The 17,209-nt window shown below is 49.3% G+C and overlaps 2 protein-coding genes across 9 annotated transcripts in view; one reads left to right on the top strand and one right to left on the bottom strand.

Annotated features, from left to right (window-relative positions):
- Window positions 1-5,000, top strand: part of TCERG1 (transcription elongation regulator 1) — a 34,865-nt gene extending 29,865 nt beyond the window's left edge. For all 8 annotated transcript variants that reach the window (XM_055811835.1, XM_055811834.1, XM_055811831.1 and 5 more), the window contains 4 exons: window positions 1,100-1,279; window positions 2,206-2,289; window positions 2,537-2,637; window positions 3,846-5,000. In XM_055811835.1, coding sequence (XP_055667810.1) covers window positions 1,100-1,279; window positions 2,206-2,289; window positions 2,537-2,637; window positions 3,846-4,047 — 567 coding nt within the window. In that variant the 3' untranslated portion in view covers window positions 4,048-5,000. The remainder of the gene's footprint in view (window positions 1-1,099; window positions 1,280-2,205; window positions 2,290-2,536; window positions 2,638-3,845) is intronic.
- An 8,417-nt stretch (window positions 5,001-13,417) lies between these two features.
- The window catches only part of PPP2R2B (protein phosphatase 2 regulatory subunit Bbeta), a 67,830-nt gene continuing 64,038 nt past the window's right edge, over window positions 13,418-17,209 (bottom strand). The window contains 3 exon segments of the mRNA XM_055812982.1: window positions 13,418-13,763; window positions 14,488-14,579; window positions 15,081-15,250. Coding sequence (XP_055668957.1) covers window positions 13,484-13,763; window positions 14,488-14,579; window positions 15,081-15,250 — 542 coding nt within the window. The 3' untranslated portion in view covers window positions 13,418-13,483.

Here is a 17,209-nt window from a genome sequence, read left to right as displayed (position 1 = left end):
ACTACGTAACAGCTTTTTGGCATATGTGATTAAGTTTATGTAGCAATAGAATCCTGTTGTCTTCTCCCCACTGCCCTCCCCTCGCTGCTGGGCGTTCTGCATTGGTGGGAAGAGAATGCTTTGCATTTGGGGTTCATGTTAAGGCGTCTTGCCCAGGTTGTTAGTGGATAGCATTATTCCTGCTCTCTGTCTCTGGAGTCTCATGGGCAATGGCAGATTTTCGGTCATGCTACTGTAAATTTTGGTACATCTGTTGGAAAACTATATAAAGTTGAGCATTAGGAAGAGTCCCCTTATTTGTGCGTTGTCTCTCCATGCTCCAAACGCAGCAACTTTGTCTTACTGTTTCTGTGCTTAGGTTGTGTGTTTACTTTGTTCTGCTGGTCAGGCTGATCGGTGAGAGAACGTTTCCTGTATGGCCAATGTCCTATTAAGGGGACAGTATTAGCAAAATAAGTTTTCACTTCTGTGTGTACTATGCCCTTGCTCCCTGGTGTAAGATATGAAATACAAATGTGTTACTAGTGCTCGGCTCCACGTTGCAGCAGTGAATTCTTTATAAGAGGGCAGGACTTAAATGGCTCATCACTCTGGCCTGGTGGTATAGCTAGTAAAGAAAGCCACAGCTCCTTGAGGATGCTCTCTGGGCTAGAAGCACAGCACTGCAAAGTTCCTAGTGTTTCTTTGGAAATAATTATCTCTGAGGCTGCCTTTCCAGACCACTCACAGTTAATATAGTATGTTATGCATAGAAGAGCGCACTGGATTTTTCTTTTTGAGAAAGTACTCAACCAAGTCAGTGGGGTATCTCCATCTGCATTTGAACTGATGCAAAGTAATTCGTTCTGCCACTGCCTGTTTAATATTTGTGGGGAAGCTACTACAGTCTTTTTAACTTAAAAACAGCTTGGGTTTTGGTTGGTGGTTTGTTTTGGTTTTTTTTTTCAAGTTGAACCTTAACTTAAAACAAGAAAAATTATTAAAAAAACCTCACCAAAATAAACCACAACCAAACCCAAAAAACCAATACTAAGTAGTACATAAAAAGTATCAGTAAACTGTAGAAAAAATGATTTTAAAAAATCATCTTTTGGCTCAGGTGCGTTCTTCAGATGTGTCATGGTCCGATACCAGGAGGACTCTACGCAAAGATCACCGATGGGAATCTGGCTCCTTGCTAGAAAGAGAAGAGAAGGAGAAGCTCTTTAATGAACACATTGAAGCACTTACCAAAAAGAAGAGGGAACACTTTAGGCAACTTCTGGATGAAACTTCAGCGGTAAGAGTTGTATATATTCAAAGAGATTTGTCTTTTTCTGGTTTTCCATCAAACATTCTGATTTGTTTATTTTTATTTCCAGGGCCCCTTTGCTTCACTGCTGTCTTTTCTTCTTCATAACAAAATTTGTGCATTGAGTTTCCTTACCTGTTTATCTTGAGTGTTATTTTAGTTTAACATACAGTTAATTTGCATTTAAACTTCTAATCAGTGATCTTTTTATCTCCTGCAGGATGTTACTTTTCTTCAACACTGAATTATTTGATGCTCTTTATAATATGGCATCTTGCTCTTTCAGATATCTAGTGTGTTTGTCTTAATGAATATCAGTATATAATCTTACCAAGTTGATCTGTTTTGATGTTCTGCTTTATCTTGTGCTACTGAATCTGAACTTGTATTCTGTTTAATACTCTGGAAATCTATCATCTGCTTTGTGTATTGTGGGGTTTTAGTGAGTCTTGCTCTTTTTTAGTTACATGCCAATTTCAGTCAGCTTTCTTTTAACCGAAAAGATTTTACCTCATTTTTTAATGCATTAGTTAAAAGTCCTCAGAATATTAGGCAGACTTTCGGTGTGCTAGACTAAGATGACAGACATGTAACTCTCAAGCAAGCTCTCTGCAGGTAATTTTTAACAACATATTCATATACGATACCAGAAAAAGACTTTGGGATGTAAGTTATATTTGTGAGGATGTTGATCTGAAAATGCCATCTCAAAATAATAAAGAAAAGAAAATCAACTAATTAAAAAGACAAACATAGTTGGGTTTTGATTATCTATACTACACTTAAAAACACAGCAACAACTTTGTTAGCAGACTTGGGAGATAGTTAAAAGCTTCAGATGTAGTAATATTTACATTCCGTGTTCTTAGAATCTAATTTTCTTTTAATTTAACTATTTTTGCTTCTTTTGAAAGATAACTTTAACATCAACATGGAAAGAAGTGAAAAAAATCATTAAAGAAGATCCAAGGTGCATTAAATTTTCTTCAAGTGACAGGGTAAGTGGTTTGCATCACTGTGGCTAACTTTGAGTATAGTGCAGGATACAGAGAAGGGAAGGTAGGAGCTGCTGAAATGGTTTCCGCTTTATGTGAACAGTGGTATTACTGTTTGAATAAGATCTTTTTAAAATTAAAAAGGTAAAAGATGAGGAAAAATGTCATTAACATGTAATTGTTGCTTAGGTTCAGTATGTTAGATACTTAATCTGCATTCAGTGTTTTAAGCTTACCTTTTTTATTCCAGAAAAAACAAAGGGAGTTTGAGGAATACATTAGAGACAAATACATTACTGCCAAAGCTGACTTCCGAACACTATTGAAAGAGACCAAATTTATAACATACAGGTGTGTACCATAATGTCAACAAGGGAGTCCTCTTTTTATTGTGCTTTTCCATGTTAATGGCAACAAACTGATGTATTTGTTTTTCCTACCATAAGTTGATGTCTGAGTTTTACACATTTATAACCTTTCATAACCTATCAAAAAAAAGAAGAAAAGTCTGCAGCAGCTGGAGACCTCTTTCTGCTTTGTTTTGACATTGCTGCTGCTGGCCAACAAGTAATGAAAATGAGACTAGCACAGGTGTGAGGTTCTTTTTGGCTTTGCGATAGTATTCTGTGAATACTACTTTGAGCTGTCAGGCATTAAATTTATTTTGTGGCGACAGCCATCTTTCATGTTTGTATTAGTCCTTGGTTTACACTCAGGAGGGATCAGTACTGGAATGAGGACTCTGTTTAAGGACTTTGGAGTAGACAGGAAAGAAATATTTGCTCCATTGAAATTCTATTTACAAAAATCATAATTTGCCTGGTTTCTGTGGGAGGGAGGATTTCATTGAAAGGGTGTGCCTTGCAGGTGGATAGATTTACAAAGCAGTTGGCTGATACAGAGTCTTTGAGTATGGACCAAAACATGTTTCCTATCAGAAATGGGAGTTCACTTAAAAAAGAGAAAATGAAATTAAGGTCTTCAGAACCCAGCGACCCAGATGGTTCCTTTGCTGTCAGCACTGTAGTGTGCTGGGTTTCTGGGTTCAGGTGGGGCTGCTGCCAGCGAGCTGAGTAGCAGTGCTCTAAGCTGGTGCTGTGGGCACAGTCGGTCAAGCTCAACTGTAATGGAGACTTCTTCATCCAGATTCTGTGTTTGCTTCTTTCAGATCTGGTTTTGGGTTTTTGTCCCCTCTAGGTTTTAGCATTTGTATAGTTCGTGTAGTGCTGTACTAGGCTATGTCCACAGCCAGACACAAGTCTTTCGTGGTGCTTAATTAATGTAGCACAAATGTAGGCAACAAGCCTTTATTTCCTGTGCATAGAGTACTGTTGATGTGCCTAGTCCTGACCTAAAGCAGCATCTTTCTAGCTAAGAAGATACCCAGCTCTTTGTACCCTTTCCCTGCTTTGCCTTTCCGTTGACTCACCGGTGTTTCCTTATGGTGAGGGCAGCTCCTCTGAGGTCACAGCAGCCGCCGCTGGGAGCAGGGTGAGTTCCCGGTGTGTTCTGTGCGTCCTGGAGAGCTGTCGGGTGGTAATTCTTATGCTTGCTTTCAGATCCAAAAAGTTGATCCAGGAGTCAGATCAGCATCTGAAAGACGTAGAGAAGATACTACAAAACGACAAGCGGTATCTGGTACTTGACTGCGTACCAGAAGAGAGACGCAAACTCATAGTCTCCTATGTAGATGACCTGGACCGTCGAGGCCCACCCCCACCACCCACAGCTTCAGAGCCTACAAGACGAACAACAAAATAGTTATGAAATACTCTTAAGCCAAGGGTATCTGTTAAATCAAAAAGCTTGCATGAGCCATCTGTCAGGTTTATACATATACATTACCGTGAATATATTGCAAAACCATCTGAGGAGCAGAGGAAGAAGCAGCATTTGTGAACGTAAAATGGTCTCTGGGGGGGAAAAACCAACAACAAAAAAACCCACGCTAAAGGTATTTATGAATTTCTTTGGGACATGACTGACAAAAATCCGAACATGTGGGCTGTGTTTGGTAACTTCAGATCTCAGAGCAATGCAGTATCTGTATATGAGGTGTGGATGTCTGATATTTGGAGACATTCTTCTCAGCAGTGTCATACATGTGAGTCTGAAGGATGATCACACTTGTGGTTTGAACTTGTACTACGTGTGTGCCACCAGCTTCCTAATGGTTACCCGCGGTCCCTGGCTGAGGAGGTGAAATGCTGTCCGATAGCTTAAATTATTGATTACTGAAGACAGTGTTCTGGAAACACAAGTCCCAGTCCTCTGCTTGCTTTCACCCTTGTAAATGGAACTAAATCCATTAAAGCCAGAGTTAGAACTGAGAGAGGAGAATTAGAACTAAGAGACCAAATTAAATTTGTTCACAGGTCTGCTTTGTTCCTTACCCTATCCATGAATTAGAAGCAAAATGAGGTTGCTCTGCCCAAGTGAAGATTTATCTGATAGTTTTTACTCGAAGTTGGAAACACTTGCTAAATAACAGTGGTTACTGGAGCAGAACAGGACGGTTGTATAAACACATTTTTATTTACGATAAAGTGATCTTTACATACTTCTGGATTAGACTGTGGATTTCCCCTCTGGGCAATTCTTGTAAACTATACTTCTGTTTTGAATGTTAAACTTGTGTTTCTAAAGTTTAATTTTGAAATGTTGGGATTGTTCAGTTTATGTATTTGAACTACAATAAACCAACCCTTTTTATATATGGATTGTACAGGCCTAATACCAATTTTTGTTGGATTTTGGTGGACTTGTGAATTTATGAGTAAAGCAAACAACTGAAGTCATACTGCCTAAATTCTTGGCTGTGTTTGGCAAAACAGCACCTGTGGCACTGCGCGATATTGCATTAAACTTCAGCAGCAGCATTCAGGTTGGCATACATCCAATAGGGTGCCAAGCAAAATGGTTTTCTAGTTTAATTCTTTAGTCCTTTGCTTAAATATTAGATGGTAGGAGTGGCAGTGTCAAAAGTATTTCCTTCTCTCTCTTCTGTGTTTGGCATGGATCTCTTCCTCTGAGTTGGGGGCTGGGGAAAGATTGATTCTTCCATGAGAAATTGTTTCCCAGCAATTGCTGTTTTGGTAGCCAGCCATTGGGACTTGCAGTCTGAGCACCAAGACAGAAGGTTGTTCACAAAGATCTGGACAGCTTGGGAGGGATTTTTGCTGCTGACATTTGAAACGTTTCTCCCTAAGTTCAGGGCAAGCATCCCTCGTCTTCTCCCGATGCCTGCCTGCTCCATCAGCGTGGCGGTACCCCAGCCGTCGGAAACCAGTGTCAGGTAATGCCATTGCTGGGTACTTAAGTGGGATAAGGAGGATTGTAGCTTGCCTAAGGCCAAAAATGTGACACCCTGCGGGAAGTGTAGTTCCTGCCTGGAAAGAACAACAGTTACTGTACACCCACCGTGGGAGCTGGGGGGCTGCGGGGTGATTGGCCAGGGCTGAGGGGAACCCTGCCTGCCTCTGCTGTGCAGGGGTGGCAGAGCTGCCCACGGGTCTGCAGTCACTGTCAGACCTCGAGAAATCCCATCCTGTGGCTGCTGCTGATAAACTTGGGTTAGCAAGTCTAGACCCTCAGCGGTTTTAATTTTTACCAAATTCTTCATGTTGCATTTGAATGTCGGATGTCTTAAGCAGATTGCCTGCTTCAGGCAGACAGGTTTCACAGGTATTTGTTCACATCTAAGAACAGGAATGAGGGGCACGAGGGGGACACGAGGAACTGGTGTGGGAACATGGTACGAGGTGAGCCAAGGACAAAACTCAGTTTGCTGCGTAACAGCAATTCAGGATAAAAAATCATTGGTTCACTGGGCTGCCCTGGGCCATGCGTGGGGAGGGGTTTCACAGCCCACCCCCCCGCCACGGGGGTCCCTCATTGCCCCTTTCAGGCCAAACTGCCACGGCTTCTCCCAAGGACCCTTTGCCAGGCCGGTGCTGATGGAGCTGCCTTGGCCATGCCCCAGCCTTGGCCCAGTACCTGCCGCTGGCCATCATCCCCTGCTGGCTTGGAGTCCATATTGTATTTTCCCTGCCTCTGTTAATTTGTCACCACTATTGTCGTCACTCTCAATTTCCTGGCTGTTTTTGCTGCCTTTCCTTAATCTTGCGCTCTTAACATACTTGTTTTAAAAGCCACTGTTGGTTCCTGTGCTTCTCTGGCAATCACAGTCTTGCCAGCCAGATCCCTGCTGGGCAAACAGAACAGCAGGAGTGTTTTTAATTTTTAATTTCTTTAAAATCTTTTTTTTTTTTGTATGAACAAACTAAGTCTACTAAGCCACAGCATGGGCAGGCTTTGGTAGTGAAGGGGCAGATGACTCCAGCAGACAGCAGTGATGCTAACAGACAGGTCAGCTTGTTTTGGTGCTCAGCTGCTAATAGTGCAGAGTCCTCTGAACCCCCTGGGTGCAGGGGGGACCCCGCAGCAGCCCTTGCTCCCAGCTTGGCCTGTCTATGCCTGCCAGCTGTGCAGAGCCCTTGTGTCCCCTTGAGTGCCCTCTGGGCAATGATGCCGTGGCCGGGACACGGAAGGTGCCCGGAGTCAGACGCTGGTGGTGGGGATTGTGGTGATGTGCCCGCTTGCTGTGAGAGCACAACATCGCCCTGCTCTGGCAGTAAATAAATATCTTTTCACTCAGCTTAGTGCATCCCTGGAGGAAGCCATGCATTTTTTATGGATGTTTTAAAATATGGTTAACTTGCTCACTAAATAAATAAGATTGCTATTAATTTTATCTTGTTTATGGAGACCAGATGTTCATTAACATTTATTTATCTTCTTATTCTGTGGATAAAGCAATTATGCTTAACATACCGGGCCCCCCCAGTGCAGGGGGTGCTGCCATGGCAGCCGCAATGATGCTGCTGGAAGACACACTGGTGATGCATGACATGGTGGAGCTGGTCCCCTGGCCCTGCAGCACCTCGGGCATGGTCCCCTGCGTCCCCCAGAAGTGGATCCTTGTCTGTGGGATCCTTGTCCAGAGAGAAGGTTGGGCATAACGGATGCTGATAACTTTTCTAGCACCTTTTCTGCCACAGGCCTGCAGCTCCCCCAGTACATCCCTGCTGTCATGCTGCTGCTGTGGCTGAGCGCTCACACGGGCTGGCAGGGCAGGAATTAAAATTAAGCGAGCTTGGGAAAGGGAAAGAAACTCAGATTTTGAAAAGCCAGACTCCTTTTTGTGGGTTACAGAGCTGCAGTCTATCACTGGCAGTAGTTTCAGTTTCCCGGGTTTCAGTTTCTTTCGGGGCCATGTTGCTGTTTCCAGCTGCTAAGCAGAGACCCAGCACTGCTCCGCAGTTTGTTCTTTGGTTTCCTGCTTTGGGAGCTGGCGCTCAACCCAGGGCTTCCCAAGGGATCTCAGCCAGTCTTGTGATGAGCAGTTAACGGGGCACCGTAACCCTGTTCCTTCCCCAGACAAGGGGCTGGCAGCACAGGGGATCCCTGGATGGCTGCTGCAGCTCCAGGGCTGCACCACCCACGCAGCCAATGCCGCCTGTACTCTCACCGCTCCTGTCCCAGCTGCTGGGGATGGTGCCAGCCGGTGCCCTGCCCTACAGCACAGTGCTGATGGCCCTAAGGGCAGCCAGGCCACCAGCTCTGTAACCCTGCTGTCCACCCACACCGCTCTCAGCTGCCCTGGGCCGTGATACACCATGGTAGGATGCCTGACTCCTGTTCTTGTTATCAACGGTAAGTAGGTATCAACTCTGCAGCGCTATTCCTTGTTGCTTTCTTCATGTTTGTTCCACAAGCTTTTGAAATAAGTTATTATTCCCATGTGTGAGGTGGCTGCCGCATGAGTCAGTGCCTTCACAACAGCATTTCGCACTTGTACCCCACCAGAGCCAAGCTGTGCTCAAGTGCCATGTGGGAGCAAGCCAGGGAGTTGCACAAAGTAATGGTGAGACAGGTCCTTCCAGAAAAGTGAGAAGAAAAGACTATTTATTATAAACCTTGTGATTTTACTTCGATGGCACAGCTCCCTGCACTGCGGGAAGGCGGCTGTCACTGAGCAGTGGTTATGCCCAGTGGCTAACAACAGTCACAGGAGCCTAATTTTATCCCATTCCATCTTCATTTGTGGGAGTGAATAAGGACTTCCAGTCTCAAATAATCTGTTTTAAATTTAATTTTGAGTTGATATGCGCTGGTTTTCTAATGATACTTCACGGATGTGCCATTGCTTCCTTGGTGCAGGCGTGCCGGCAGAGCGGGGTGCTGGGCTGCATGGAGCAGTGAGCGTGGCCGGGGGGACAGGTCTCGGCTCAGGCGCAGCCCCAAGCAGGCTCTGCAGCAGTGCAGGAGAGCCCTGGGTCAGGGAAGGGAGGATGGATTTGGTGGACTCTGACACAGGACCTTTGGAGTGCTGTCCCAAAGGACTTTAAGGACATGGGGGACTTTAGCTGCCGTGAAGAGAGGCATATTTTAAAATGCTTGGAAATGAGAGCCACATGCTTTGGACATCCCCTGCCACCCCTTGTAACCCTGTCAACAGCAGCGCAGCCTCAGCTGTGACCAGTCTGTTCCACAAGCTGGCTCGGCAGTGCTATACATGTTTTCCACAGAGGTAAGAACAAACGTGGCTTTTTTAAATGTCAAAAGCTTTGGTGGAAATTGCGAAGAGCTCTCTGAGTATCCGGGAGTCACCCAGAGGCTCTTTGGAAGAAACTGCTCATGGAGCCGCCCCAGCTGCCCCACACTGATACGCACAGTACACCGAAGAATAAATCCAAGGCTTGGATCCATGCACATTCTAGTAAATTAAGGTCACGCAGTTAATGCGAAGGTAAATGAGTGTCTGTTTGAATAACATTTCCTTGACAGTATAATCCATGCCCTGCAGCTTCTAATTAGGTGCCGCTGTTTAAATTCATCATCAAGAACAACAGAGAATTAGCACCCAACTGCAGAGGAACTGACAGGTCCTTTTAATGCGTTATCAAATAATGAGATTTGTCCTGCTGAAGAGGGTGAGCTGCTGGATGCTCCCTGTGACTTACTATCAACCGCAGCCCTCCCACGGTCACCCCACGTGCCCTCTCCTGCCCCGTACAGCAGGTTGGGCTGGCACAGGCAGCGTGGGGCTCTCCTTTGCCGTGCCACACGTGGTGCACCAGCCCTTTGCACGGGGCAGGGCAGGCAGTGCGGTGGGAACCACTGACCTGCGGCTCACCCAGGCAAGCTGTTCTGCATCAGATCCTGCTTTAGGCTTATTGTAAAGCCGACTCAGCTATCAGCAGTGATTTCAAAGGGAAAACAAAAACAGATTCTTCCTGAAAAGCACTGCAGGAGCTGCTGTTCCCTGTGCCAGGCAGTGGAGGGTGAGCCCTGGCCTCAGTCCCTGTGATGGGTCGGAAGCATCGGCACAGGGTCCACGCAGGGAGAAGGGCTCAGCCCCCACCTCGTACCACTGACCTGTCAGCTTCAGCTGAAACGCTGCTCAAGGCCTGGAGGATGCTAGGATCAGTAAATATATATATGTATTTACTAAGCCTGTGTGTGGAGCTAAAGCTGTGTTTGGTTTCCATGAGATATGGTGTTTGATCAGGCTGCTGAGAGTAAGGGCTCAACAGCTCACCCAGAGCAGCTGGCTTACGGGCACAAATGGCCCCGTGGTCCTGCAAGTGCTGTGCGAGGGGGAGCCCTGCGCCCATTAGCTGGTGCCCACGGCTTTGGCAGAGGGACCCTGGGGAGATGGAAGTGCTCACTGCTGGCCTTGCGCAGCCGAGCCAGCCCGAACCAGGAGTCTTGATGGGGTCTGACTCGTCCCCCAGGCACTGCCACCACTGAGGAGGGTCCAGCAGCTCCTTTTTCAGAGGCTGGGCTGCAGGGCAAGAGTAATAGCCCTCGTCACGCCACACAGCCCTGTTATTGGAGATATTTAGTGCTGAGCCTGGGCTACGGGGCTCGTATCTGGGATGTGATAATGTTGCTCCCTGCACGAGTGAGCAGGACATCGTCTGTGGACTGTCACCTGGCAGGCTGCCCCTGAGACATAGTGCAGCATTGCGCACTCAACACCAACACTGCTTGCACAGCATGCACGCTGCCCCTCAACAGCATCCCTTAGGACCTCAAATGCCCCTCTACAGCTGCAGAAAGTGTTCACGATTGCGGCTGGATGGATTTCTGCATGTGAGCATCAAGGGCCAGCTGAAGTACCAACCACACTGGGTGACTGGTTCACCAACTGAGGTAAGGCTCGCTGCAGCAGGTGAGTTATACCAGTTCCCAGCCTGGTTGTGGGCATCTCCCCTCCTCAGTGCCTCTCAGGGTCCCTGTTACTTCTGCCTTGCTGCTGCATGCTGGAAGTGACCTGAAGGGACTTATAAAAGAAAGCAATACCTTAATGCTACGCACCCTACTGCATTTGGTTAAGCTAAGAAAAAGGAATTAATGCAACAAGTTGTGAGATGGCAGCTGACCCACCAGGAAGCCCCCTGGGATGAATCACAGGCATGGCCAGTCATGGTGGCTCCTCCCCCATCAGCATGGCATCGGCACTGGCTCTGGCATGCACTTGACTACCTCCCTTCACCCCAGCGTCTTCAGGAACTACTGTGCCCTGCCACCAGGTAACATGGGGTGTGTGCAGAAGTGAGGCAAACGGCACCTTCCCCTCATGGGAAAGGCCCCCCACACCGCCAGGCTGTGAGTGGGGGGGAACAGAAACCACCTGTGACAGACAGGTACCAGGCTGAGCATCCCTCCTTACGGGCGGGCACCCTGCAGTTTGTAGCCATTGCTGCTGGGCCAGCGTGGTGCAGGATGCTGCTGGACAGTGTGGCTTCCAAAAGCAGCTGTTCCTCCCGGCTGGGGCTGGTGATGGTCACTCTGGCACAGCTGCCAGTTCCCTGGCACTGCAGCCCGGGCCGTGCCCCCCCTGTGCCAGCAGCACTAACCCTCCCCACACACAAATGCGTCCTCAGTGGGATGGGGTCATGTGTGACCAAGCCATGGGAACGTCTGCCTTCCGCAAGTCCCTAAACCACTGGACAAGCAGGGCACATCCCACTTTCTGCACCCTCCCACACCCACCCGCAGCGGATGTGGGACCGGTGGGACATCTGCTCCACCCCGCTGCAGCCCCTGCACCAAGGACTGACCCTCGCCAGGCTGCGCCAAGCTGCGGGGGGAGGCTCTGTTCCAGATATTCCACTGCCCTGACATCCTGTACCCTCAGCAGGGATGCAGGACCCCTGGGATCTCTGGGACGCCCCCCAGCCCCCCTTCATCAGCACAGCCCTGACAGCCAACCTCTGACCAGGGGCCTGCAGACACGGTCTGGGTGCTGCAGAGCTACCGCCCAGCATGGAGAGGCACAAGCAGCGATGCCACACAAAGACACATTTGGGACAACTTTACTTCTGATGCTAGAGTGCAGGCTTTCTTTACAGGAACCAAAAAAGAACATTTACTTTTTTTAAATGGTTCATTTACTCTTGCTGTTTTTTTTTTTTACCATTTCATTTTTTTTTTAAAAAAAAAGGTACGCCTGAAAGCCATCGCTTGTAATAAATATTTAAGCCAGTGCACTTCGTTTTTTCCCGTGTGGTCACTCCCCTGAAGGCAGCAAGCTCTCCTTGCTGCTGCCCTGCGCCGGTGCACGAGGTGGGGAAGGTGGGCAGGGGCTTCGCCTGCCCGGGGCACGGTTGGGGGTCCTCGCTGCTGTGCAGCTCCTGGTTTTCCATGCGGTCCCTGTGCTCCTTGGGTAAGTGGCAGTTAGTCTCCCTTGCCGGGTGCCAGAGCTGGGAGGCCGTGGTGGGACACGCTGGGGATCCTCATGGTGCCTCACGGAGAGCCTGGCCCAAAGGGCACTTTGCCCTGCGAGAGGCGTGAAAACATCCCTGCAGCGGGGCAGGTGCTGGCGGGATGCCTGTGGCCCCAGCAGAAGGGATGCACGGCAGGGCCACTCTTACAGAGCCACTTCTAAAGTGACAGTGTTGAATTTTTTAATTGACTTTATTAATTTGCTTTTTGTTGCAGGAGCAGTTTTTAGATTGACTGAAAATTCAGTGGGTTTATTTTTTTTTATTGAACAGTTGCTCAAGTATAAGAGGGACCTGAACAATCTTTAGAGTAGAAAGGGGCAGCCTTGCCATGCAAAGAGGAAGAGTTATTGTTTTTATTACTATTATTATCATTATTATTATGATGTAGGACCACAGACAGCCTCTCTCTGAAGCAGTCAGGTGCTAACAGCAATATATGGTTGGTTTCTTTTTTAGAAGGTCATAAGTTAGCAAATTATACTTTATCTTTTAAAAAATTGAATAAATAAATAAATAAATTTAAAAAGAAAGAGAGAGAGACAGTCACAACATGCAAGAGCTTACAACAGAACAAGTAGAAATGACCAAATCAAAAGACAAGAAATGCAGAAGGAAAGCCCGGGTTCAATTTGGTTTGCAGTCAATGCAGTTTGGAAGCATTATTTATAAAGGTATTTCATATACCAAAAAAGGCACCACAGTATCTACAAAGCCAAATCCTCGGGAGAGTGTCTGGGGGTGGGGGAAGGCAGCAGCCTGGCTAGAGCAGACACGTCTCGGGGCGCAGCAGATCCCCCCCTTTAAGCTTGTCCATTGCAAATCTGAACTTTTCCATTTTATGTTTGGTTTTGCTGTCTCTGTTGGTAAAAACACAAAATGATCATAATAAAAAGACAAACGTGAAAACCAGCAAAGGGGATGACGTTCTGATCTCGCAGCATGACAGGTGGAATATTTCTAGGATCAAGTTTAATAGGATGAGCGTGGGGTGACTGTGGCCAGAACCGCTCAAGGGCCTGCGGCCACTGTCCCCACACGCCCCCATCCCCCATCCCCCTGCTCCACAGCCAGCTGCCGCCACCCCAGGGACACCGGGGCTGCAGCACAAGCCTCACACACACACACCCCCCCACACTCACCCCCCACCTGCCATCGCTCCCAACACATAAATCAAAGAGAAATAGGGTGTCTGCTGGGGGTGCCCCCGCTGCCCCCCGGCGCTGGGGCACGGGTGCATGTGCCTCCACACAGCCGCTGTCTGCAGGGCGGCAACGGAACAAAGGGATAGGAAGGAAGAAGGGGGGGGGGGGAAACAAAAAAGAAAGAAAGAAAAGAAACATTTGAAATCTTGTGTTTACTAGTGTTCAGTACATGAGATTCCTAAAGAACAACTTGTCCTCCTAGTTAACCTTGTCCTGGAATATATACAGGTTATTTGTTGCTGCCACGGCAATGATATTCTCAGAGGGGTGCCAAGCTGTGTGCAGGATCTTTTTGCTAAAGTCCAGACTGTCCACGCTAATTTCGTCTTTCCTCCGCTTGCCGCCCACGCAGACCTTGCGGGGCTTGAGGATGGCACGGGGTTTGCTGTTCTCCCGCGAGGCCTCCAGCGTCACATCGCGCTTGGTGTTGCGGTCGAACATGCGGAAGAAGTTGTTGTAGGAGCCAGTCATGATGACGCTGCGAGGAGGGATGAAGGATGGGTCACCCTGTGCAGCCCACCCGACCGTGGTACCCCGGAGCTGCCCAGCATGGGGGGGTGGTGTGTTCCTGTGTCCCCCTCAACCCAGGGAATGCACATGGGGGAGGCAATTCGTTTCAGGATAACAATGCATATGGATGTGATTCTTTATGGCAAAGAACTAGCTGACCTGAACCGAATGATTTTCACATGTTTTTAAAAGCAAACCTCCTCGTAACTGGGGGCAGACTGAATATCCAGGGGCATAATAAGATCGCATTAGATTTGGAATTTGGGCTTTAGGTCCAGTTGTGCCTCGTTAACTCACTCTGATGGTTCAGAGAAAAAAACGTGGCAATCCTGACAGGTCAACCGGTCTTGCCACCTTCTGCCACCTGCTTCAGTGTGAATCGTTTTGAAATATGGGTGGACAGCTGCCACTCCCCGAGTCTGGCAATCTGGAGCTAAATGCATCAACCACCCTCCTGCAGGATGATGCAGGACAGGACTGGAACCCATCCAGGAGAGAGCCAGGACCCCACAAGACACCCCCTGCAGTGCCTGGGCATGGGGCTGTGGGTTTAGGTGATCCCAGCGATCCCACAGGGAAGCTCTGCAGACCCCGCACCCAGCCGAGGGCCGGGGAAGGGACCGCAGGGGATGAGGGAGCCCCGTGGGGCTGGGTGCCAGGGTGCAGCTGCCACTGAACAGCTCACAGCTCACCTGTCAGACCCGTTCCAGACGCACTCAAACTTGTCGAAGATGCAGTCATTCTCATAGAGCGAGCAGAGCTTGCTCCGCAGGTAGTCGTGAACCTGCCGGCAGGGAGGGATGGGGCATGAGATCCCTGCACCAGCCGGCACGGCACAGCAGTGCCAGCCCAGTGCTCGCTGGGGGTGAGCCCTGGCTCTCCATGGCCGTGCCAGCAGCACTGGCCACGGCCCGTTATTGTGTGCCCTTGACCATGGCCACCCTTCTGCTGTAAGCAGCAGCAGCACCACCGCTCCACATGCAGCTCAGGCAGTGCCAGGCCACATCCCCAGGCAGAGGGTAGCAAGGACCTGTCACTTGCCTGCCAGGCAGCCCTCCTGGCCACCAGCACCTGAGCTTCCCCTCCTCACCACCACCCAACCTGGGGATGTGGGTTACACTTCACCAGGCCACTCCAGCCCGCACTTAACTGTTCTTCATTTGCTTTCCATGATTTAATGGCACAATGCTGCCATCCATCAGGTTTGGAGCCATCCCCCCTGCCACTGGCCCGGGAACACGGCTCGGGCAGGAGCACCGTGGGTGCCTGACCATGCCACACTCACTTGGTAGGTCTCGATGGGCCGGTTCTCCATGTTCAGGTCCCACACTTTGACCGTGAGATAGTCCCGGGTCATGATATACCTCCCACTGTGGCTGAATTTGACATCAGAGATTGAGGAGATGATCTCGGAAAAAAACGACCGGTTACTTGGGTCTTCGGGCTCTTCAAAAACTGTGGAAGAGGAAAGGATAAGTGCTGGCACCAGCCGAGGCAGGAGCTCCCTGTCCCCAGGCCAGGGATCTGCCACCCTGCCCTGGCACCGCAGGATGTGGGCAGTGAGCATCCCTGGAGCCACGCTGCTGCATGGCAAAGGAGGCTCTGCTTTGGCCGGGGAGACCTATAGGTGGCACCTAGCTGGCGTCCCAGGGCACCCCCGGCCCCGGAGCCGAGCAGGGAAACCTGCATCCCTGTGGGACATCACCACAGCAGGCTTCTGGGTTTGGCCTAGACCAGACAAATGCCCATGTTTTAAGGACTTGACTTGGCACAATTGAAACTCCTTTGTTTTTAACACATGCAATAAGCAAGAAAGACCATTGGTGACCAATCTATCACAGCACCACAGAAGCCCAGAAGATTTAGAGCCTTGCGTGTCACTTCTGCTCTCTAGAAATCAATGTGCAGCGTAACCAAAAGTCATGTAAATATTTTATAGCCCCTGCAACCTACAGATTTAACCTGACCAGTCTTTGAATAAATCACAGTGTGAACAGTTTGAAGGAGACTGATGAAGCTCCAGATTAAATGTATTTACAAATCTGATTTCGTCGTAACATCAGCCGGGCAAGTATGGCTTTAAAAAAGCATCACAGAGATGCATCAAGAGAGACGCTGCCACCGCAGGGACATCTGCCCAGCCTCCTCTTTCCACCTCTGCAGACAGCTCTCCAGCACAGCACTAAGGGATACTGCTGGGGAGCACTGAGAAGCTCACAGCACTTCACTTCTCTGCTGGAGAATAATGCTGTTGCCAGCTGCGTTTCCTCGACCCTTGTCCCCAGCACCGAGGCAGCTCTACAAACCCTCTGCCATGGTGGCTGCTGGCTCCATCCTGGCAGTGGCCAGAGCAGGGGACACGCCACAGCCGGCTTGGCCACTCCATGCCTCGGAGGCAGCGTGCCCTGCACAACGCCACCCCGAGGAGCACCGGCATGTGCTCACATTTATCATCCCCTCACTGAGCCCTGTGGTACTGACACCTGAATTCCTGAGCATTGTGGAAAAAATGCCTGAAGTGCCAGTATAAATGACCTCTCTACAAATCTGAAATGGCATTGCCCACAGCAGGACCCAGCTCTGGGTCCTTTAATCACCAGCAGGAAATCTGATGACATGTCAGGTTTTTTAAATAAGAAAAGCGACAGCAACAAGAGAAAATAAAGATCTGAGGCAGTCTGTGGAGAGCATCTGAATGCCATGACTTGTCTTCCCTGTAATCACCACAGGTTTGCTCACATCAGGTCGGCTGGCTCCGTGAGGTTTGATTTAAGGGCTGCAGCGTTTGTCACGGATGCGTGTATGTGAGCTTATGCCAAGGCTTAGGTGCTCTCCAGTTTATAGTACAGGGGCACGAGGAAATTGTTGCCGGTACTGTAGAAGTAGAAAATGTTAAATTGCAGATCAACTATCAAACAGGAAAGGCCCCACAGAACATACCCAAGAGCTGTGGCAGCACCAAGGCAAGTCAGCAAGGGTGAGATGTCCGTGGTACGAAGAGGGCTGAGAACGGCCCTCCGGCACTAGGCACCGCATCCCCCGGCATGGCTGTGGGAGCCTTCCTACTGGCAGAGCACCACACCTGCCCTGCCCCTGCCAGCGCCCTGCTGCTCCCTTCCCTGGCGATTCCCCGTGCCGGGCCCTGCCAGAGCAGCAGTGCAGCGAGGGCTCCTCTGTCCCTTGTGCCCAGCACTGACGAGGAGCCAGGGCTACGGCCGTTCCCAGGGTCAGGGTGGGAGCATCAGCCCCAGCCCCCTGGGACAGCAAGGGCAGCACCCCTGCTGTGCCCAGGATTGTGCCCAGGGTGAGAAGGCAGGAGCCGAGCATGGGATCCAGCTGTGCGCAGCAGAGCCTGGCGCAGGACCTGCTCCCCTCTGCAGTCCGGGGTGCAGGAGCTGTCGACTGTTTAAAACG

The sequence above is a fragment of the Falco peregrinus genome, chromosome 8 (genome assembly GCF_023634155.1).
Source record: "Falco peregrinus isolate bFalPer1 chromosome 8, bFalPer1.pri, whole genome shotgun sequence".
Classification (NCBI taxonomy): Eukaryota; Metazoa; Chordata; class Aves; order Falconiformes; family Falconidae; genus Falco; species Falco peregrinus.
This window is presented reverse-complemented; position numbering and strand designations above follow the sequence as displayed.